This window comes from Hippocampus bargibanti, linkage group LG10 (assembly GCF_051943395.1).
Source record: "Hippocampus bargibanti isolate YZ-2025 linkage group LG10, ASM5194339v1, whole genome shotgun sequence".
NCBI classification, from domain to species: domain Eukaryota; kingdom Metazoa; phylum Chordata; class Actinopteri; order Syngnathiformes; family Syngnathidae; genus Hippocampus; species Hippocampus bargibanti.
This window is the reverse complement of record NC_142743.1, coordinates 23,705,735-23,727,419: the sequence shown is the minus strand read 5'-3', so window position 1 is coordinate 23,727,419 and position 21,685 is coordinate 23,705,735. Positions and strand designations below refer to the sequence as shown.

Genomic DNA, 21,685 nt, shown 5'->3' with positions numbered 1-21,685 from the left:
ATATTAGCTAGCTAGCTAGTTAGCTGGCTATCTATTCGCTATCTCTTAACTAGCTGGATATCTTATCGCCTATCTATTAGCTAGCTAGCTAGTTTTCTATTTATTTGCTGCCCGCTGCTCACACACAGAAAAACTGATCCGGTGACTGTAAAGTGACTGAGAGTTTTGAAACACGCTTACAAATGATGTAAAAATGTATTATTATTATTAGTAGTAGTAGTATTATGATTATTGTTTTGATTCTGGAACAAGGCAGTTTGTGAAGGAGTATCCTGGCGTGACATCACGAACAAAGGGGCGGGACTTTCTGAATCTGCCCAGTTGTCGAGTTCATTTATGGCAGTTTTGGGACATGTTGCAAGTGTTAATTAAACTCAATTCAACAGAGAGGGGTTTTTTTTGGGGGGGGGGCAATCATTTAATGGGGTCTTGAGCGAGAACAATTTGGAAAGTTGTTATATCAGTGAAAGTGCAACATGATTACTTTCACGCAACAACTTAAAAGATTGAAAGTTTTAGAATTACTCAACTTATCGATGAAAAGGTTTCTTCAGCCGTTATCTGCACTTCTTTGAAGGTATCGGACGTTTCGCTACTTATCTAAGAAGCTTCGTCAGCTAACTAAAATTTTGCTGGTAGCTCTGGCCCAATAGCCCAACCCCAAAAATCTGACCAGCCCAATGTTTCAAATATTTCGGAATCCACAACTTGGATGAAAGCCCATTTACAGGCACTCCCCAACTTACGAACAAGCAACGTTTTCAATGGTTGCTCGTAAGGTGAATTCGTTCATAAGTTGATTCAGTGCTATTTTTTTGGATGGAATGTATGTTTAAGGCTTATATATGTAACTTTGAGTTACAACATGGCGCCAAAGAGGTCTATCTGGCTGGCTACCTAGCTAGCTATCTATTTGCTATCTATTAACTGTCTAGCTAGCTGCCTGGCTATTTAGCTATCTATCAGCTGGCTAGTTATCTAGCTAGCTCTCTGTATGGCTATCTATTAGCTATGTATTAGCTACCTTGAGAGTTTTGAAAGTCGCTTAGAAATCAAATGTATTATTATTTTAGCTAGCTAGCTAGCTAGCGTTCTATTTATTTGAGTTATTCCGGGTTGAGTGAACGCTGGCGTGTGTGGCTGCCGCTGCTCACCCACAGAAAAACGTATCCTGTGACTTTAAAGTGACCTTGAGAGTTTTGAAAGGCGCTTAGAAATGAAATTTATTATTATTATTATTACTATTATTACTACTATTGGATTGGATTTGCCATTATTAGTCTCGCAGTGGAGTAATTTACATTTCACAGCAGCTAAGTTATGAAATATTACTACTTTTACTACTATTACTACTATTGCTACTATTGCTACTATTGCTATGATTGCTATTATAGCTAGTACTGTTATTACTGCTATTACTACTACATGTATTACTATTACTACTATGACTATTATTATTATTATTGATAGCTAGCTACATAGCCAGCTAGATAGACCCCTTTGGTGCCATGTTGTAGCTTCTGTGGGTCGTGCAATTCGAGTGACAATGACAAAAACCCTGGCACTGGTGTGGAACACATTTTTCCACATCTGGCAGTGACTGAGTTAAAAAGAAAAAGTGTACTTGAAATTTCTTCCTCCCTCCACCTCTGCATGCCCGCCCCCCCCTGCCCGTCTCAGCACGATGGGGGGCAGAGCTTTCAGCTGCTCAGCCCCCAAACCCCAACATTGATAACATGGATTCTCTTCCTAGCTTGTCTGTGACTGTTAAGGGTCCTTGAGAGCTTTGAAAGGTGCTTAAAATGAAATGTATTATTATTATTATTATTATTATTATTATAATCATTTCACTTGACAGTGTCATCACTTGACATTGTTTTTAGTCTTTTCCTATCAAAGTTTCACTTTCTCTCTTGGCTTTCATCATTTTTATGTGATTTTTTTTTTCAGTCCTGTTTGGTACTTAACGGCCTGTCGCTTGTACTCCATCATCGTTCCACCCCCTCCTGGTCGGGAACCGCTCTAACGAGCTACTCGTTCTCCTGCGTTTGAGGATTTACCCCCAGGGGAGCGCTGACCACTAGACATAGCAAGGAGACTTGGAAGGATTAGTGCCACGTAAATGCCGACGGATGTCAAAAAATCGTGTGCTCTCAAGTCCAAAACTCCATTGGAACGCAGACACACTCGTTGAGAAGGACCACAACTTACCGAAATGAGCAATTAGCATCTTCCAGACAGGTAAAATATTTCATTTTTTTAAACGCATCATCAGTATCTACTCGTGATGGGGAATTCCGGCTCTTTTTAGAGAGTTGGTTCATTTTGGCCGGCTCACTAAAAAGATCCGGCTCTTTTGGCTCCCAAATGGCTCCTCAGTTTGTTATTTTTTTGTTGTTGTTGTTGCTTCAAGGACCACCGACGCCTCCGGACAAGTTGCGTCCATAATTTGTAAAATCACTTCAAATGACTTCTAGTGGAGCGTATTTGACAAAGATTCCACGGCATATAGCGATATTTGACCTTTTAAGACTCGCGCTGAATATTCAGGAAGTCTTGTTTTCGAGTTGATGACGATGCCTGATGTGACTTTGCTCTCTTCCCATACAGGCACGTCAGTGAGGGGAGTGAAACTTCCACTTTGTTGTTTCTTCTGAGGCAACAATGACTGTCACCTACACAGCCAGAGTCGCTAACGCTCGCTTTTGTGGCTTCTCCAAACTGCTTTTGGCTTGGAAAGGAAGTATCTACAAGGTGTTGTATAAGGAGTTCCTGGCTTTTTTTGCCATGTACACAGCCATCAGTATCACATACAGGTAACAATGCCTGTCTGGAGGTTTGGATTTACAATACCTTGGCTTACGAACTTAATTGGTTCCCAGACAGAGTGTAAGGCGAAAAGTGTGTATCTCAAAAAAATATTTCCCATAGGAATCTATTAAAATGAGAATAATCCGTTCCCAGGTCCCTATAAAACATTATTTTCTACTTTCTAAATCTTAAAACTACACAAACTATACCTTATTTTACATATAATAAATGTGCTACGGTATTATAATTAAATAAATAAACTGTACTGTATAATAAAGTCATTGTATTTACCTTTGTGATGGTCGTTGATAGCTTGATGGAATGGAGTGGCCGGTTTCATCAGCATTAAACACTTGATGAGGAACATAGCCTTCTTCTTCCACCATTTTGAGGAATGATTCCTTGTAAGCATTGGCAGCTTTATCGTCGGAACCGGCAGCCTCACCATGACGAATGACACTATGAATCCCTGTACGACGCTTAACGTTCTCGAACCATCCGTGGCTAGCCTTGAAATCATCAATGGATGACGAGCTTCCAGATTGCCTCTTGACGATATCCGAGTGAAGTCGCCATGCGATAATTTTACCTTGTTCCTCATCATTTATGTTCTGTTTAGCTGGGTTGATAGCTTTTTGCATCAAGTGTACAGATGGCTTGTGCGGGTTATTTGTGGAGCCTGATTGATGGGCTATTTTAACCTTGCAGTCTGCACTCTGCCTTTCAACTATCAAAGTTGAAACTCTCACTGTCGTCTGCTTGTCTCTTTAATTTTTAAACCACCCCCTCTCGCTGCTGCGTTCTTGACCAATCAGGTGGCTTTAACCGAAGACTAGGGGCGGGGAATAGAGGACAAAAATGAGTCGGCTGCCATTTTCTTGTTAGGAAAACGGGCTCGTTCGCGAACGACACATCACTCATTGTGGCGCTCCGTGTGTATCCCAAAAAATAGTTCATATACCAAGGTAATTTTTTTTTAAATAAATTTAACGTTCGTAAACCAAAAAGTTCGTAAGCCAAGGGGTTCGTAAACTGAGGTATATCTGTGTCATGTTTTTTTTTCTTCTTCCTTTTAGGTTTTTGCTCCCTGATGATCAGAAGAGGTATTTTGAGAAGCTAGCAATTTACTGCAATCACTATGCCAGTCTAATCCCAATGTCCTTTGTACTAGGTAAGTAATAATAATAATACATTTAATTTCTAAGCGCCTTTCAAAACTCTCAAGGTCACTTTACAGTCACAGGATATTTCTTCTGCGGGTGAGCAGTGGCAGGCACACGCGCCAGGATGTAACTCTGCTAACAGATAGAAAGCTAGCTAGCTAACTCCGATAACAGATAGAAAGCTATCTAGTTAGCTAAGTAACTCTGGTAACAGATAGAAAGCTAGCTAATAGTGAGCTAGCTAGATAGTTAGCTAGCCAGTCACAGTTCAGGGCACCCTCTATCATAGATAAAACATGATCCCATGCTTTTAGTACAGGCCTCCCCGTAGCACAGTTGAGCCTTAGCTTGTGTTTCCTGTGAAATGCTGCAAGCAGGTTTCTACGTGACCCTGGTGGTGACCCGATGGTGGAACCAGTACACAAGCATCCCCCTTCCCGATCGGCTCATGTGTGTCCTCTCGGGTGGCCTCCAAGGAAGTGATGAGCGAGGTCGCCTTCTCAGACGCACCATGATGCGCTACGCTAGTCTGTCGGCGCTGCTCATCCTCAGATCGGTTAGCACGGCCGTCTTCAAGCGTTTCCCCACCATGGACCACGTGGTGGAGGCTGGTGAGTATCTCTTGCTAACGCAGATCAGCCAGCTAGACAGCTTATAGAGAGCAAATAGATAGCTAGGTAGGTAGCTAGCTTGTTAGCTAGCTGGATTGTCATAAGTCTACTCTTAAAGGACAACCGACACCTTTTTTTTGTTTCCTAAGTGACATCAGGAAAACGTTTGATAGCATCTGAAATACCCAAAACGCGCAGGCTGATATTTTTAGTCAAATGCAAAACAACAATAAAAATGACTTCAAGTGTCCCAAAACTGCCACAAAATGAGCTTGAAAACTGAGGAGATTCAGAAAGTCCCGCCCCCTTTTTTGTGATGTCACGCCAGGATACTCCTGCACAAACTGCCTTGCTCCAGAATCAAAACAATGGCTTCAGAGAGTTCAGATTCGGAAAAAGAGCATTTCTTGTTACTCATCCAGTTATGAATATGATTCAAATAGTTCCGAAGAGGAAAGCATAAATGTTTGCAATCGATTAAAGAAGTCCTTCCGTATCAATTCGAGCCGCCAGGACTCCAATGTAGCGTCCCAGAAAATGCACAAGATGGCGCCCAAGCTCCGTTGGAAATGGGCTGATTTGTCTGCTGGGAATTTGTGTCAACTAGTATCAAATAGTAGTCATATTTTAGATGCTATAAAACGTTTTTCTGATGTCAGTTAGCAAACAAAAAAAAAAATGGTGTCGGTTGTCCTTGTCAAAAAGGATGCGACCAAAAACTGACATGAAGGAATCAATAGTCTCTCATGACAAATTATCTTGACTTGCCTCATTCAAGATGGCGGTTGAAAACTGTGCAGGTTTCATGAGCAGAGAGGAACGCAAGAAATTTGAAGGCCTCTACTCTCCTTACAACAAATACTGGATTCCGTGCGTGTGGTTCACCAACCTGGCCGCCGTGGCCCGTTGCGAGGGCCGCATTCGAGATGATCACACGCTCAAGCTGCTGCTGGAGGTACGTGGCCATTCCTCGTACACGCGCGCACGTTGGAATGTGAGCTCAGGCGGCCATTTTGTCTTGTCTTCAAGCAGGAGCTGAATGTGTTCAGGGGGAAATGCGGCCTCTTGTTTCATTATGACATGATCAGTGTTCCACTGGTTTATACTCAGGTAAGCAGACCCAGTTTAGCAATTAGATAGCCATCTAGCTAGCCAGCTAGCCAGTTAGAGCAAATAGCTAGCTAGGTAGCCAGCCTTTCAAAACTCTCAAGGTCACTTTACAGTCACAAGATACTCAAATAGATAGAAAGTTAGCTAGCTAGCTAATAGATAACTAATAGCTAGCTAGCTAGATAGCGAATAGATAGCTAGCTAGGTAGCCAGCTAGCTAGATAGCAAATAGATAGCCAGCTAGCTAGTTAGATAGCAAATGGATAGCTAGCTAGGTATCCAGCTACATAGCTAGCTAGGTAGCCAGCCTTTCAAAACTCTCAAGGTCACTTTACAGTCAAAAGATACTCAAATAGATAGAAAGTTAGCTAGCTAGCTAGCTAATAGATAACTAATAGCTAGCTAGATAGCGAATAGATAGCTAGCTAGGTAGCCAGCTAGCTAGATAGCAAATAGATAGCCAGCTAGCTAGTTAGATAGCCAATGGATAGCTAGCTAGGTATCCAGCTACATAGCTAGCTAGGTAGCCAGCCTTTCAAAACTCTCAAGGTCACGTTACAGTCACAAGATATGTTTTTCTGTGGGTGAGCATCGGCAGCCACACATGCCAGCGTTCACTCAACCCAGAATAATTAAAATAGAGAGAAAGTTAACTAATAGATAGCTAGCTAGCTAGTTAGATAGCGAATAGATAACAAATAGATAGCTAGTTAGGTAGGCAGCTAGCTTGTAAGATAGCAAATAGATAGGTAGCCAGCTAGCTAGTTAGATAGAAAATGGATAGCTAGCTAGATAGCTAGCGAGTTAGCCAGCCTTGCTAGCTAGTTAGATTGCAAATAGATAGCCAGCTAGCTAGTTATATAGCAAATAGATAGCTAGCGAGGTAGCCAGCCTTTCAAAACTTTCAAGGTCACTTTACAGTCACATAATAAGTTTTTCTGTGGGTGAGCAACGGCAGCCACACGCGCCAGCGTTCACTCAACCCGCAAGTTACTCAAATAGATAGAAAGCTCGCTAGCTAGCCAATCAATAGCCAACAGATACCTAGCTAGTTAGCCAGCCACCTAGATACTGAATAGATAGCTAGATAGCCAACCAGAGCTAATAGATAGCAAATAGCTAGCAAATGATACTACTACTACTACTAATAATACATTATATTAGCTATATGGCTAGCTTGCTAGCTATTTGAGTCTGAAAACATATTAGCTATCTAGCTGGCTATCTATCTATTAGCTATCTGGCTGTCTATTAGCTGGCTAGCTAGCTTTCTTAGTTGAAATGTAACCTGTTTCGTTATCTGTCCATCAGGTAGTGACTTTAGCAGTGTACAGTTTTTTCCTGGTATGTCTGATTGGTCGCCAGTTCCTCGATCCCAATCAAGGTTACCCAGGCCATGACCTTGACCTCTACGTGCCCATCTTTACCCTGCTGCAGTTTTTCTTTTATGCTGGGTGGCTCAAGGTTAGTTTTTTTGTTAGCCAGCGAGGCCGGTTTTTCCTTTAAAGCTATCTGTTAGCTACCTATTAGCTACCTAGCTTTCTATCTGAGTTACTTAGCTACCTATTAGCAGTCTATTAGCTGGCTATGTATTAGCGGTCTATTAGCGAGCTAGCTTTCTATCCGAGTTAATTAACTACCTATTAGCAGTCTATTAGCTAGCTATCTATTAGCAGTCTATTAGCTATCTGAGTTACTTCCGGATTGAGTGAAGGCCTAGCTAGCTATATGTTAGCTATCTCTTAGGAAGATAGCTTTCTATCGAGTTACTTAGCTATCTATTAGCTAGCTATCTATTCGCAGTCTATTAGTTAGCTAGCTTTCTATCTGAGTTACTACCGGGTTGAGTGAACGCTGGCGCGTGTGGCTGCCGCTGCTCACCCACAGACAAACTTATCCTGTGACTGGAAAGTGACCTTGAGAGTTTTGAAAGGCACTTGTAAATTAAATGTATTATTATTATTATTATTATTATTGTGGCAGATTATGGACACTTTAAGTCATTTTTATTGGTGTTTTTCATTTGACAAAAAATATCAGCCTGCATGTTTTGGGTATTTCAGATGCTATAAAACGGTTTCCTGATGTCAGTTAGGAAGCAAAAAAATGGTGTCGGTTGTCCTTTAATGACATGAAATGATATGGACTTTTTTAATGTTTAATGCTTCTGTAATGTTTCTTTTCCTTTAGGTTGCAGAGCAGCTGATCAACCCTTTTGGGGAAGACGATGATGACTTTGAAACAAACTGGTTGATAGACAGAAATTTCCAGGTTGGAATTCAATGGGAATTGGACTCTCTAATCTTAACTCATAATAATAATAATAATAATAATTCATTACATTTATAATAGATAGAAATCTAGCTAGATAGCTATCCACCTAGATAGTGAAGAGATAGCTAGCTAGCCAGCCAGAGCTAATAGATTGCAAATAGCTAGCAAATGATACTACTACTAATAATAATACATTTCATTTATAATAGATATAAAGCTAGCTAGCTAGCTAATCGATAGCCAACAGATACATAGCTAGATAGCCAGCCACCTAGATAGTGAAGATAGCTAGCTAGCCAGCCAGAGCTAATAGAGAGCAAATAGCTAGAAAATGATACTACTACTACTACTAATAATAATAATAATAATCATAATCATAATACATTTGATTTCTAAGCGCCTTTCAAAACTCTCAAGGTCACTTTGAAGTCACAGGATGAGTTTTTCTGCGGGTGAGCAGCGGCAGCCACACGCGCCAGCGTTCACTCAACCCGGAAGTAACTCAAATAGATAAAGAGCTAACAAGCTAGCCAATCGATAATGACTCCAAAACGGTGCGTGCGTCTACTGCTAAATTCTCAGAAATGTGTCTTTCTTTGAACTGTTTTTTTCTAACCCCTCCCCCTTTTCCTCGCTGCCGCATGTGTCTGTAATCCTCCCCTCACTCCTCTACCACGGATATCGACCAATCACATGCGGCTTTAACCGAAGACTGGGGGCGGGGGGAGGAAATCGGCTCCTTCTTGGGAGCCGGCTCTCTTATTTCACTTCAGAGATCCGTCTCTAAGAACCGACTCGTTCGCGAACGACACATCACTAGTAACTTAAATCACAATACAAAAGTCCATTCTCATAACGTCAATCTGTACATGTATCTTTTATTGACCCCCGCAGGTGTCCATGATGGCAGTGGATGAGATGTATGGAGATCTGCCGATGATGGAACGAGATCGCTACTGGAACGATTCCAACCCGAGGCCACCCTATACAGCTGCAACTCTTTTTGTGCTGCGCAAACCCTCCTTCCAAGGATCCACGTTTGACATGGCGTGAGTCGCAAACTTTTATTATAAGAATAATAATAATCCCTAGATAGCTAATAGATAGGTAATAGCTGCCTATCTATCCATCTAGCTAGCTAATGGATAGCTAGCTAGCTAGCTGGATAGATAGGTAATAGATAGCCAGCTGGCTAGCCAGATAGCTAATAGCTAGCAAATAATAATAATACATTTCATTTCTAAGCCCCTTTCAAAACTCTCAAGGTCACTTTCCAGTCACAGGCTCAGTTTTTCTGTGGGTGAGCAGTGGTAGCCACACGCGGCAGCGTTCACTCAACCCGGAAGTAACTCAAATAGATAGAAAGCTAGCTCGCAAGCTAATAGCTAGCTAACAGCGAGATAGCAAATAAAGAGCTAGCTTGATAGCCAATAGATAGATAGATAGCTAGATAGCAAATAGAGAGCTAGCTAGCTTGATAGCTAGCCAGCTAGATAGCAAATAGAGAGATAGCTAGCTCTCTATTTGCTAGCTAATAGTATATAGCGCTTTAACAACAGCTAAAGCTGGAAGGAGGCGCTAACATTGAAAAAAATGCTGCCTTCTGCCAAGCTATTTATTGAGAGTACATGCAAATTAAAGTGATACATTAGTAAAACATCATTTTCTTGATTACAATACCACACCCCTGGAACGTTCTGAGGCCCAACAGCTGTAAGCAATAAAACGTTTTCTTTCCATGAGCTGATACATTTATAACCTGGCTAATGAGCTCTTCCTGTGAAGGAGTTTCAGGTCGTAAATTGCTTCGGTGATAAAGGAGTTTCCTAAATTCTGTGCAAGGCCAGATCTCCCAGATGAAGCTAACAGTTTAACTTTCTGTGTCTATTGACCTCAGATTGACCCCAGGTTGTTGTCTGTGCTTCAATTGTGTATTGGAGTCACACATGTTGACTAAGCATATAACAGCATGCCACTTTGAAATATGATCGCTTCTTACCCTGTCTAATCTATCGGTGATTCTCAAAGCACTGACACAAGTGTGTTGCGTACCATCCGCTAGGATTCCCAAAGAGGAGATGCACTTCCAGCCTCTGGAGGAGATTGCTGAAAACACGGAAGAGTCCGTCAACCGTCACCCCAACATGGCTCTCTTCAACCGGCTACTCAACGGCGCCCCCTCCCACGCCGGCTTCATGAGCGGAGCCCTACGACGCACCTCCGCCCAGCTCCAGAGACTTTATCATTCCCCCAGCATCGATCGGTGCATTAGCGACGACGACGACAGCGAAGGTTGTCAAATAGGGAAAGGGGGTTCATTACCCTCTGGTTTAGGGCAGGACACCCAGAGTACCGTGTGTAGTTTCAGGGAGGAGAAGAACGCCAGAGTGCCTCTGCTTGAGATTCAGTTTGAAGCTCAGCGGGAGAAACTGGGAGACGACGACACTGAGACATATTGGAGTGAAGCTGAAGGACGTCACGCAAGACAAGGCGAGGAAGCAGTGGCCCTATCTCCAGCGTCTTCGCTCCATGACTCCTCGGGTATTCCCGTCACCTTCCCTCAACCCACTCTTTCCTCATCTCAGCCCACTTACCGCACCAGACTGGAGCACTGCAGCTCGCAGCCTGTGATCAACCAACACAAAGGTAAAGCTGCGCCTTGTCTTAATTATCCTGATTTCCATCAAGATAAAATGCCCTTCCTCATGGTGCCATCTTTGGAACCCCAGCGATTCCGGAGTGTCAGTATGGGATCAGAGCTAACTGGGACTTAAAAGGACAACCGACACCATTTGTTTTGTTTCCTAACTGAAAAACGTTTTATAGCATCGAAAATAGCCAAAACACGCAGGCTGATATTTTTAGTCAAATGCAAAACACCAATAAAAATGAGTTAACGTGTCCCAAAACTGCTACTAATGAGCTCAAAACTGGAGAGATTCAGAAGGTCCCGCCCCCTTGTTCGTGACATCGCTATTGGTCACACACTGCCTTGCTCCAGAATCAAAACAATGGCTTCAGATTGGGAGAAGATGCTTTCTTGTTACTCATCCAAGTTACGAATATGATTCAAATAGTTCTGAAGAGGAAAGCATACATGTTTGCAATCCATTAAAGAAGTCCTTTTGTCTCATTTTGAGGCGTCTGGACTGCAATGTAGCGCCCAGAAAATGCCCAAGATGGCGCACAAGCTCCGTTGGAAATGGGCTGATTTGTCTGCTGGGAATTTGTGTCAACTAGTATCAAATAGTAGTCTTGGTGCAACACAACGATTCACCATCACGTTATTTATGTAATTTTCCTTCTAATTTCGCCATCAACACGAAGTTGTCAGACGAAAAAAAGTACCCAAAATGCATTGTGTGTCGCTTTCTCGGTCAGGGGCGTACCTTCAGTGACGTCACGTCAGGAATCGTCATCAACTCGAAAACAAGACTTCCTGAATATTCAGCGCGAGTCTTAAACGGTAAAATATAGCCATATGCGGTGGAATATTTGTAAAATCCGCTCAGTAGAAGTCATTTGAAGTGATTTTACAAATTATGGACGCAACTTGTCCAGAGGCGTCGGTTCTCCTTTCAAGGACAACCGACAACGCAGCAGTGAGGGGAGGTGGTTTAAACATTAAAGAGACAGGCAGACGACAGAGTGACAAAATTGATAAAAAAACAGTGACATTTGGACTCGTTTCGACTTTGATAGTTCAAAGGCAGAGTATAGACTGCAAGGTTAAAATTCCCATCAATCAGGCTCCACAAATAACCCGCACAAGCCATCTGTACACTTGATGCAAAAAGCTATCCGGCTAAACAGATCACAATTGATGAGGAACTAGATAAAATTATGGCAGAGAAAGCACCTACAAGGGATCATTCCTCAAGATGGTAAAAGAAGAAGGCCACGTTCCTCAAGTGTTTAATGCTGATGAAACCGGCCACTCCATTCCATCAAGCCATCAACCATCATCATAAAGGTTAATAAAATGACTTTATTATACAGTACAGTTTATTTCTTTAATTATAATACCATAGCACACTTATTATACATAAAATCGGGTATATATTGTGTAGTTTTAAGGCTTAGAAAGTAGAAAATGATGTTTTATGGGTATATGGGAACGGATTATTCTCATTTTAATGGTTTCCTATGGGAAATTAATTTTTGGGATACACACTTTTCACCATACACACGCTGTCTGGGAAGCAATTAAGTTCGTAAGCCAAGGTATGACTGTACCCAACTCCAGATCATGATGGTGGTCTCCCAATGCAGAGTCTGATGCATGTGAGTGAAGGTAGCGGTTCTGGTCACGGATGCTCAGGAGTGAAGCTCCCAAGCAACAGGCCAATCTTGGCAGCATCCTGAAAACCGCTAACTCCACCTTTGTCAGTCATCAAAGTGGACCGATCGACGTAGATTGATGTTGATCGAGAACTTGTTTTGGGTGGATTGACTAAATCCAAGTCCCGCACCTCTGCTTTGGAAGTCTGTCCGGCGCGAGTTGGCTCGTTCAAACTCTTGCACGAGTGCTTGCTGGAGACGTTCTTGTGCGTTCTTACCCAGCGCCATATTTGCTGTTGTGGGAGTTCCAGCAGCCGCCGTTGGTTGCGAGCCCTTCTTGAAACAGCCCATCAACCTGAGGAACTTGTTCTGCTGCTGAGAGCTTTCAAGCTGGGCGGTACCCCACTGACCAAAACCCTGAAATGAGATCCAATGAGATTTTGAGAAAAAATGTTTTTTTTTTTTTAAAGGACAACCGACACCTCCGGACAAGTTGCGTCCATAATTTGTAAAATGACTTCAAATGACTTCTACTGAGCGTATTTTACAAAGATTCCACCGCATATAGCTATATTTGACCTTTTAAGACTCACGCTAAATATTCAGGAAGTCTTGTTTTTGAGTTGGTGACGATTCCTGACGTGACGTCACTAAAGGAACGCCCCTGACCGAGAAAGCGACACACAATGCATTTTGGGTACTTTTTTTCATCTGAAAACATCGTGTTGATGGCGAAATTAGAAGGAAAACAACATAAATAACGCGATGGCGAATGGTATGTGTTGCACCAAGACTACTATTTGATACTAGTTGACACAAATTCCCAGCAGACAAACCACGCAGCCATTTCCAACGGACCAGAGCAGTATAACGCTAGCCGAGGAGCTAACCGGAGTGCGCGAATCCCCACTTGGATAACCGTTTTTTCTGCAGGTGAGCAGCGGCCGCCACACACACGCCAGCGTTCACCCAACCCGGAAGTAACTCAAATAGATAGAAAGCTAGCTAGCTAATATATACAGTAATAATAATACATTTCATTTGTAAGCGCTTGAAATAAAATGTATTATTATTATTATTATTATTATTAAAGTGATTAATTTCATCCAAAATTAAAAAAAAGGATCACTAACTGAAGGTTGTGCCACTTTTCGAGGGTAAGAGGCCTTTTCGACTTCCATCTGTAAAGCCTGTCGCCTTTCCTGGGACAGGGCGGACAAAAAAACAAACAAAAAAACGACATAAACGAACAAGAAAAGGAGTTCCCAGAATCAGAAAACCCGACAACACGAGTCGTGCACTGGAAGTGCCATTGAATAGGTTTCAAAATAAGGGCAAGAAAAGGAAGTTTGGTGTAGGCTGCCTTAATCTTGATGTCTTAAAGGGCAACCGACACCATTTTTTTTGTTTCCTAACTGACATGATAAAAACGTTTTATACATCTAAAATACCCAAAAACACGCAGGCTGATATTTTGAGTCAAATGCAAAACACCAAGAAAAATGTCTTCAAGTGTCCCAAAACTACTTCAAAATGACCCCGGAAATGGCGAGTTTCAGAGGGTCCCGCCCCCTTGTTCGTGACGTCACGCCGGGACGTCTTGCCTTGCTCTAGAATCAAAACAATGGCTTCAGATTGGGAGAAGATGCTTTCTTGTTACTCATCCAGTTATGAATATGATTCAAATAGTTCCGAAGAGGAAAGCATAAATGTTTGACATCGATTAAAGAAGTCCTTCCGGATCAATTTGAGGCGTTAGACTCCAATGTAGCATCCCAGAAAATGCACAAGATGGCGCCCAAGCTCCGTTGGAAATAGGCTGATGTGTCTGCTGGGAATTTGTGTCAACTAGTATCAAATAGTAGTCTTGTTGCAACACACAACGATTCACCATCGTGTTATTTGTGTTTTCCTTCTAATTTCGCCATCAACACGAACTTTTCAGACCAAACAAAGTACCCAAAATGCATTGTGTGTCACTTTCTCGGTCAGGGGCGGTCCTTTAGTGACGTCACGTAGTCACGTATGGACTCGAAAACAAGCCTTCCTGAATATTCAGCGTGAGTCTTAAAAGGTAAAATATAGCTACAGGCGGTGGAATCTTTGTCAAATACGCTCAGTAGAAGTCATTTGAAGTGATTTTGACAAATGATGGACGCAACTTGTCCTGAAGTGTCGGTTGCCCTTTAAGAGAATGTGAGAATTGTGAGTGACGCGAAGCGACATCAGGCTTGATTTTCACCTGGTTGATCGTCAGCTCGTCAGTGTTTCCACTCTTCTCTGACAAGAACACCACATCCCGATGGGGAACATCCTGAAACACAAACACCCCAAAAACTTCCATAATCATAAATAATACATTGTATTTTAAGCACCTTTCAAAGCTCTCAAGGACACTTTACAGTCACAGACAAGCATAAATAAAATACAATCACAAAATAGAATACAATAAGTAAAATACAATTATAAATAGAAACAAGGGAAAGACCTGCACTGAAAATGCAACACTAGCAAACAATAATAATAATTAATAATAAATAATACGAATTAGTACAAATCAATACACATTAAGAAAAATAAATAATTCATTTTATAATTAATAAGATTTAATAATAGGAAATAATCACAATTAATAATAATAATAATAATGAATAATACAAATTAATACAAATCAATACACATTAATAAAAATAAATAATGTATTTAATAATAATAATCATTATTAATAATAATAATAATTTATTTGATAACGAATAATAATTAATAATAATTTATTTGAGAACTAATAATAATTAGTAAGTGATAGTAATTAATATAATTAATAATAATTGATAATAATAACAAGTCATGATAATAATGATTAATAATAATAATTAATAATGAATAATTAATTGCTAATAATTACGAATAATTAATAATTATTAATAATGATCAATCATAATTACTAAAAATTTATAGTAAAAATAACTGTTAAAAAGTAATTGATAATAATAACAAATAATGCTAATAACAAATAATGATAATTAATAATAATTAATAGTAATTAATAATTATTAATAATAAATAATAATTGATAATAATTAGTAGTAATTAATAATGATTAATAATGACTACTAATAATTAATAATTATTAATAATAAATAATAATTGATAATAATTAGTAGTCATTAATAATGATTAATAATGACTACTAATAATTAATAGTAATTAATATTTATTAATAATAAATAATAATTGATAATAATTAGTAGTAATTAATAATGATTAATAATGACTAATAATAATTAATAGTAATTAATAATTATTAATAGCAAATAATAATTGATAATAATTAGTAGTAATTAATAATGATTAATAATGACTACTAATAATTAATAGTAATTAATAATTATTAATAATAAATAATAATTGATAATAATTAGTAGTAATTAATAATGATTAATAATGACTACTAATAATTAATACTAATTAATATTTATTAATAATAAATAATAATTGATAATAATTAGTAGTAATTAGTAATGATTAATAATGACTACTAATAATTAATAGTAATTAATAATTATTAATAATAAATAATAATTGTTAATAATTAGTAGTAATTAATAATGATGAATAATGACTACTAATAGTTAATAATTATTAATAATAAATAATAATTGATAATAATTAGTAGTAATTAATAATGATTAATAATGACTACTAATAATTAATACTAATTAATATTTATTAATAATAAATAATAATTGATAATAATTAGTAGTAATTAGTAATGATTAATAATGACTACTAATAATTAATAGTAATTAATAATTATTAATAATAAATAATAATTGTTAATAATTAGTAGTAATTAATAATGATGAATAATGACTACTAATAGTTAATAGTAATTAATCCTAATTAATAATTGAAGCGAGCGTCGCTCGAACGTTCAACGATATCAAACAAGGACACACTCACCTCTTGGTTGTCCAACTCTTCTTTCATTTCCGTCTTTTTCTCCTTCTTCTCCACCTTTATTTTCTCTTTCTTCTTCTTCTTCTTCTTCTTCTCTTTCTCTTTTATGCCGGGGTCATGACATACTTCCTCAAGCTGATTCTCTTCCTCAACAGAACTCTTCTTTTTTCTTTTCTTGCTGGGTTCCTTTTCTTGCTCGGAAACTGTTTCCTCCCATGTTGGCTCCTCCTCTTCTTTCTTCTTCTTCTTCTTCTTCTTCTTCTTCGTTGTCTCGTCTTGTGTGTCCAGCCCAGATGACTTTCTCTTCTTTACCTTTTCTCCTTTCGTGTCACTTTCCTCGATGTTTTTAGCATATTTTTCTTCCTCGGGTTCTTTATTGGAGTCCTGGTGTTTGTTATTGTTTGCCGAAGCGTTCTTTTTTTTTCCCTTTTTGCCTTCAGCTCACAAAACGCTTCGGGTGTTTCTGTGGCTACGACGCTTTCCGCTAATGTAGCTTTAGCGTTTTTTTTCTTCTTCTTTTTTGTTGTCGTCGTTGGTTCTTCATCCTGGTCTGCTGTGATCTTTGGACTCTTTTTCTTGTGTTTCATGTCAAGCGTTTCTTCCGGATGCCAAATTGGTTCATGTTTAGTTTGTGTCTCGTTATCTTTCCGTTTTGTTTCGTGACACTCATTTTCTTCTTCTTTTTGGCGTTTCTTTTTTAGCGTTTTTTTGATGACGGCGTTGTCATGACTACTGTGAGACTCATTAGAAATGTGAACTTCATTTGTTTCTTCTTTCTTGACGGGATGCCAAATTGTTTCATGTTTAGTTTGTGTCTCGTTATCTTTCCGTTTTGTTTCGTGACACTCATTTTCTTCTTTTTGTCGTTTCTTTTGTAGCGTTTTTTTGACGACGGCGTTGTCATGACTACTGTGAGACTCATTAGAAATGTGAACTTCATTTGTTTCTTCTTTCTTGACGGGATGCAAAATTGTTTCATGTTTAGTTTGTGTCTCGTTATCTTTCCGTTTTGTTTTATGACACTCATTTTCTTCTTTTTGTCGTTTCTTTTTTAGCGTTTTTTTGGTGACGGGGTTGTCATGACTACTGTGAGAATCATTAGGAATATGAATCTCATTTTTTTCTTCTTTCTTTGCCACCTTTTTTTTAATGTCGTTATTAATGTGATAACCATTCAAGTCATGACTTTCATTTGTTTCTTTCTTTGCCACCACCGTGTCATGAACCGGCTTTTTTTCCTTCTTGACTTTCTTTGCTATGTTCTCATCAACTGGCGTAACAATTTCCTCTTTGATCCGTGTTTTATCCTTTGATTTTTTTGCATGACTTGTTTTTTCGCTTCCTTCTTGCTCGTGAGTTAGCTTTGTATCTTTGTGATTTCCATTGAGTATATTACAACCATTCACTACTTTCCTCTTCTTTTTCTCTTGTTCATTTACTTCGAGAGACTCCTGGATTCCAATCACCAAATCCTCTTTTTTTACTTTCTTCTTTTTCTTCTCAAGACACTTTGCTTCGCTGTCCGCAATTGAGGTTCTCGGTGAGGTTAATTCTTTCTTGCATTTCTTTTTTTTTCTTTCAACATTGGCATCTGTCACGTGCTCACTTTTTATTTCCATCTTCTCCTTGGGTCTTTGACCACAATCTGTGGGAAGCTAAGGGGTAATAAAAGGTTCAGATTAAATACAGTGATACCTCGGTTTACAAACCCCTTGGTTTACGAACTTTTCGGTTTACGAACATTAAATTTATGAAAGTTTGACCTTGGCATACGAACTATTTTTCGGGATACACAAGGAGTGATGTGTCGTTTGCGAACGAGTCCATTCTTCTCACAACAAAATGGCACTCAACTGTTTTTGTCCTCTATTCCCCGCCCCCTGTCTTCGGTTAAAGCCACGTGATTGGTCAAGAACATAGCAGTGAGGGCGGGAGGTTTAAACATTAAAGAGACAGGCAGACGGCAGTGAGAGTTTCAAGTTTGATAGAGTGTAGCCTGCAAGGTTAAAATATCCCATCAATCAGGCTCCACAAATAACCCGCACAAGCTATCTGTACACTCGATGCAAAAAGCTATCAACCCAGCTACTAATTGATGAGGAACTAGATAAAATTATGGCAGAGAAAGCACCTACAAGGGATCATTCCTCAAGATGGTGAAAGAAGAAGGCTACGTTCCTCATCAAGTGTTTCATGATGATGAAAGCGGCCACTCCATTCCATCAAGCCATCAACGACCATCACAAAGGTCAATAAAACAACTTTATTATACAGTACAGTTAATTTCTTTAATTATAATACCATAGCACATTTATTATACATAAAATAATGTATATTTTGTGTAGTTTTAAGGCTTAGAAAGTAGAAAATGACGTTTTATGGGGACCTGGGAACGGATTATTCTCATTTTAATGGTTTCCTATGAGAAATTATTTTTTGGGATACACACTTTTCGCCTTACACACTCTGTCTGGGAACCAATTAAGTTCGTAAGCCAAGGAATCACTATACTTTTTATTTACCATTAATTAATTAATCTAATTGCATAAATGTGTCATGAACAAACCTTTGGGAGTTGCTTTGGGAGAGATTCCTGATCAATGTCACGTTGAAGAGCAAGTCGCTTCGCCTATTGAGGGTGACAAAGTGATATATATGTATATATATTAGCTAACAGATAGCCAGCTAACTAGCTAGACAGCCATATAGCTAATAAAGAGCTAGCTAGCTATATAGAAACACGAATATTTCACAATATAACAATAAAAATCCTACTGGACCCTCCGCACCCTGCCCACCACCTTTTCCAGCTACTCCCCTCAGGCAGTCGCTACCGATCCATGCGCACCAAATCCAGCAGACATTTAAACAGCTTCTTCCCCCAAGCCATTAACCCTTTTCAACAGTAACCCAAATAGAACTGTGTAGTGCCTCTTTGCAGTTTTTTGATGATGATACTAGTGCAGCGTGTTCGACCGGAAACAAATTCCTTGTGTGTTCTACATACTTGGCAACAAAGATGATTCTGATACAAGAACTACAAAATGATAGATAACATTTCACGCGCCTCTGTTAAGAGTGAGCATAATCGGATATTAAATAAATGCAAATTCGCTTTAACTCTGAATATGAAAATGATCAATTTCAGAATTAAGTGTATTGCAGTAGTACTCGAATTACCTGATCAATGACAACAGCCATCTTGACTGTGGGTGCTATCGTTTCAGAAATAAAGAGCACTTCATCGGAATCCGTCTGAAACGAAACAATCAAACAATGTATGCTAGTTTTATTATTTTCATGAGATGTTTTTATTTTCAAAAGCAGAAATGTTGATGGAATGACACAAACAAAACCAAAAATTGGAATGAACGCCTTCATTCTTCCATTAATGTAGGTACGCTACAGTTAGCTATATTCCACCGCGATTGTTTCTGTCCAGTGAACCGAGCGCACTCTGTACTCGTATATCATCGCTTTTTTTTTTGTGAAGTACGTCATGTTTTTTGGTGGGATTTTCCAAACTATGCACATACCTGTCAACTTTTCCCCGTATTTTATACGTTTTTTTTGCCTCATTATTTTGAATTGTGTATGCCGTACAACAACTTTTATACAATAAAAAAAAATCTGCGGTTATCGAGTCTTTGTCGATGAAGCGTGATATGCGCATGCGCGTCACATTGTTTTCCGTTGATTTTGTATTTCCGTATTTGAAAAGGTTTCGTTCTGCGTTGCGTGTAAAAAGGACACTTAACACTAAATTTACCACATGTGGGGAGAGCACTAAGAAAAAAAAATGAAATAATTGCTTGTGGTGTGTATGAAATAAATAAAATAATTTAAACAAATTACCTTTGTTTTTATTCTTGCTATAAGTAAATAATTATGTGTCGGGTTGTGTTTGTAAGGTTTATTTTGTGATTGTAAAGTGACCTTGAGAGTTTCGAAAGGCGCTTAAAAATGAAATGCATTATTATTATTATTATTATTTTCGCTAAATAGTGGGAATTGCAATCATTAATAAGGGGAGCAAAAGTAATACTCGATCATATGTATATATTTTTTTTATCGCTGCGTACGGTCGATTATGAAAGCATAATGTGCACATGCGCGGTAAACTGCATTTTCGCTTGTATTAGCGTTTTTTTTTTAATCGTTTCAAATAACGTACGGCGTACTACAACTTTTCTATGGGAATTGTAATCATTTATAAGGGCAGCTATTAGCCAAGTTTGACAGGTATGTATGCAGTTTATGATGACGTATTACACACGATTCCCTCCATGCTGGTTCTTGAAATTTCCCAATACCACAACGAGAAACGGGGCGAAAAAAATCGATTGAAGTTTACGCTCTTTTTGCTAACACTACAGTTCATAAAGGTGAGTAAGTTGTATTTTTATAACTCATAGAAGTGGTATCATAGATATTTTTCTCCATTAACTGCATTAGCATAAGAAGCATTAGCATATATATTTCCAGAGCTCACAATTTTCTTTCCTAGTCTTCAGTGACAGCCATTTTTGATTTCTGACGAAAATGTGCCTGCATCCGATCGTTAATATTTGCTCATTTATATTTTGAATCTTTTCTTGTGTTTTTGTTTCTTGTTTAGAATTTCAAAAGCTTTCCAATGGTATCTTACTCGTTAAGGTCTGCCAAAAATTAAAAAAGTTATGATCGGTTAAACTGTAATAAAGAACTCGGCCACAGATTTTCATTGTTTTAACTGCGTAATTACAGGCAGAAAATGCCTTCATATTTCAAAAATTAAAAATTCCATTGTTTCCTTATTATTGGTCATAGAACAATAATCTATCCATCATTTGAAAGCTATTTAAATGCACTTTAATATGGTATTAGAAAATGTGTGATGAATTATTATTGAAAATTGTCACATCCGTAATTGATGTCGTGCCAAAGTAAATGCTGCAGAAAATGTCAATTGCTTTGCTGTGCTGTCGTTAAAGGTTTGAAGGAACAATCTAATCTAATCTAATATTAATTCGAGTTTAACCCGACACTTAAAAGGCACTGGTCGAGCAAACTGCACATAAACAGTTGGGTTCATTGTTCGCGGCCATTGTGAAAAGCGAATACCGGCGAATTTTTCCTTCTTGCCTTACTCCCATATAGCAAAATAAATGGCTTAACGTCATGTGGAATAATATAGAATCTAAATGATCAAATAAAACTGATAATAATGGACGTACTTTACTTACTTTGCACATTTTATTCATTCACGTGGACAAGGGGAGATCTATAGGACCCGGAAATGATTTCGTCTGCTTCCCGTCGTTCCTGGTGATGTGTCGTTCGCGAACGAGCCGGTTTTTTGAACTGAACGAAGAGAGCCGGTTACTAACAGGGAGCCGGAAATGGGAGCCGACTTTTTTTGCCCTCTATTCCCCGCCCCCAGTCTTCGGTTAAAGCCGCGCGTGATTGGTCGATATCCGTGGTAGGAGAGGGAGG

General features: G+C 38.9%; 2 protein-coding genes across 2 annotated transcripts; one reads left to right on the top strand and one right to left on the bottom strand.

Annotated features, from left to right (window-relative positions):
* The first annotated feature begins 77 nt into the window (after positions 1-77).
* best2 (bestrophin 2) lies at positions 78-11,812 on the top strand. The gene is made up of 10 exons (XM_089005664.1): positions 78-2,241; positions 2,611-2,816; positions 3,888-3,982; positions 4,352-4,585; positions 5,386-5,540; positions 5,618-5,695; positions 7,007-7,159; positions 7,886-7,966; positions 8,864-9,018; positions 10,032-11,812. The coding sequence occupies exons 2-10, from the start codon at positions 2,665-2,667 to the stop codon at positions 10,741-10,743; spliced, it is 1,815 nt and encodes a 604-aa protein (XP_088861790.1). The 5' UTR covers positions 78-2,241; positions 2,611-2,664; the 3' UTR covers positions 10,744-11,812.
* A 133-nt stretch (positions 11,813-11,945) lies between these two features.
* Positions 11,946-21,502, bottom strand: knop1 (lysine-rich nucleolar protein 1). Its single transcript, XM_089005666.1, is given in 8 exon segments — positions 11,946-12,667; positions 13,384-13,452; positions 14,493-14,564; positions 16,214-16,635; positions 16,638-17,865; positions 18,777-18,839; positions 19,391-19,465; positions 21,436-21,502. Coding segments are annotated over 8 exon segments (2,259 nt in total). The 5' UTR covers positions 21,454-21,502; the 3' UTR covers positions 11,946-12,355.
* Between the last annotated feature and the right edge of the window lie 183 nt (positions 21,503-21,685).

Coding starts and splice junctions, on each gene's coding strand:
- best2 (XM_089005664.1), top strand. CDS start 2,665: ATGACTGTCACCTACACAGCCAGAGTCGCTAACGCTCGCTTTTGTGGC. Junction 2,817..3,887: donor GCCATCAGTATCACATACAG/GTAACAATGCCT, acceptor TCTTCCTTTTAG/GTTTTTGCTCCCTGATGATC. Junction 5,696..7,006: donor TTCCACTGGTTTATACTCAG/GTAAGCAGACCC, acceptor TCTGTCCATCAG/GTAGTGACTTTAGCAGTGTA.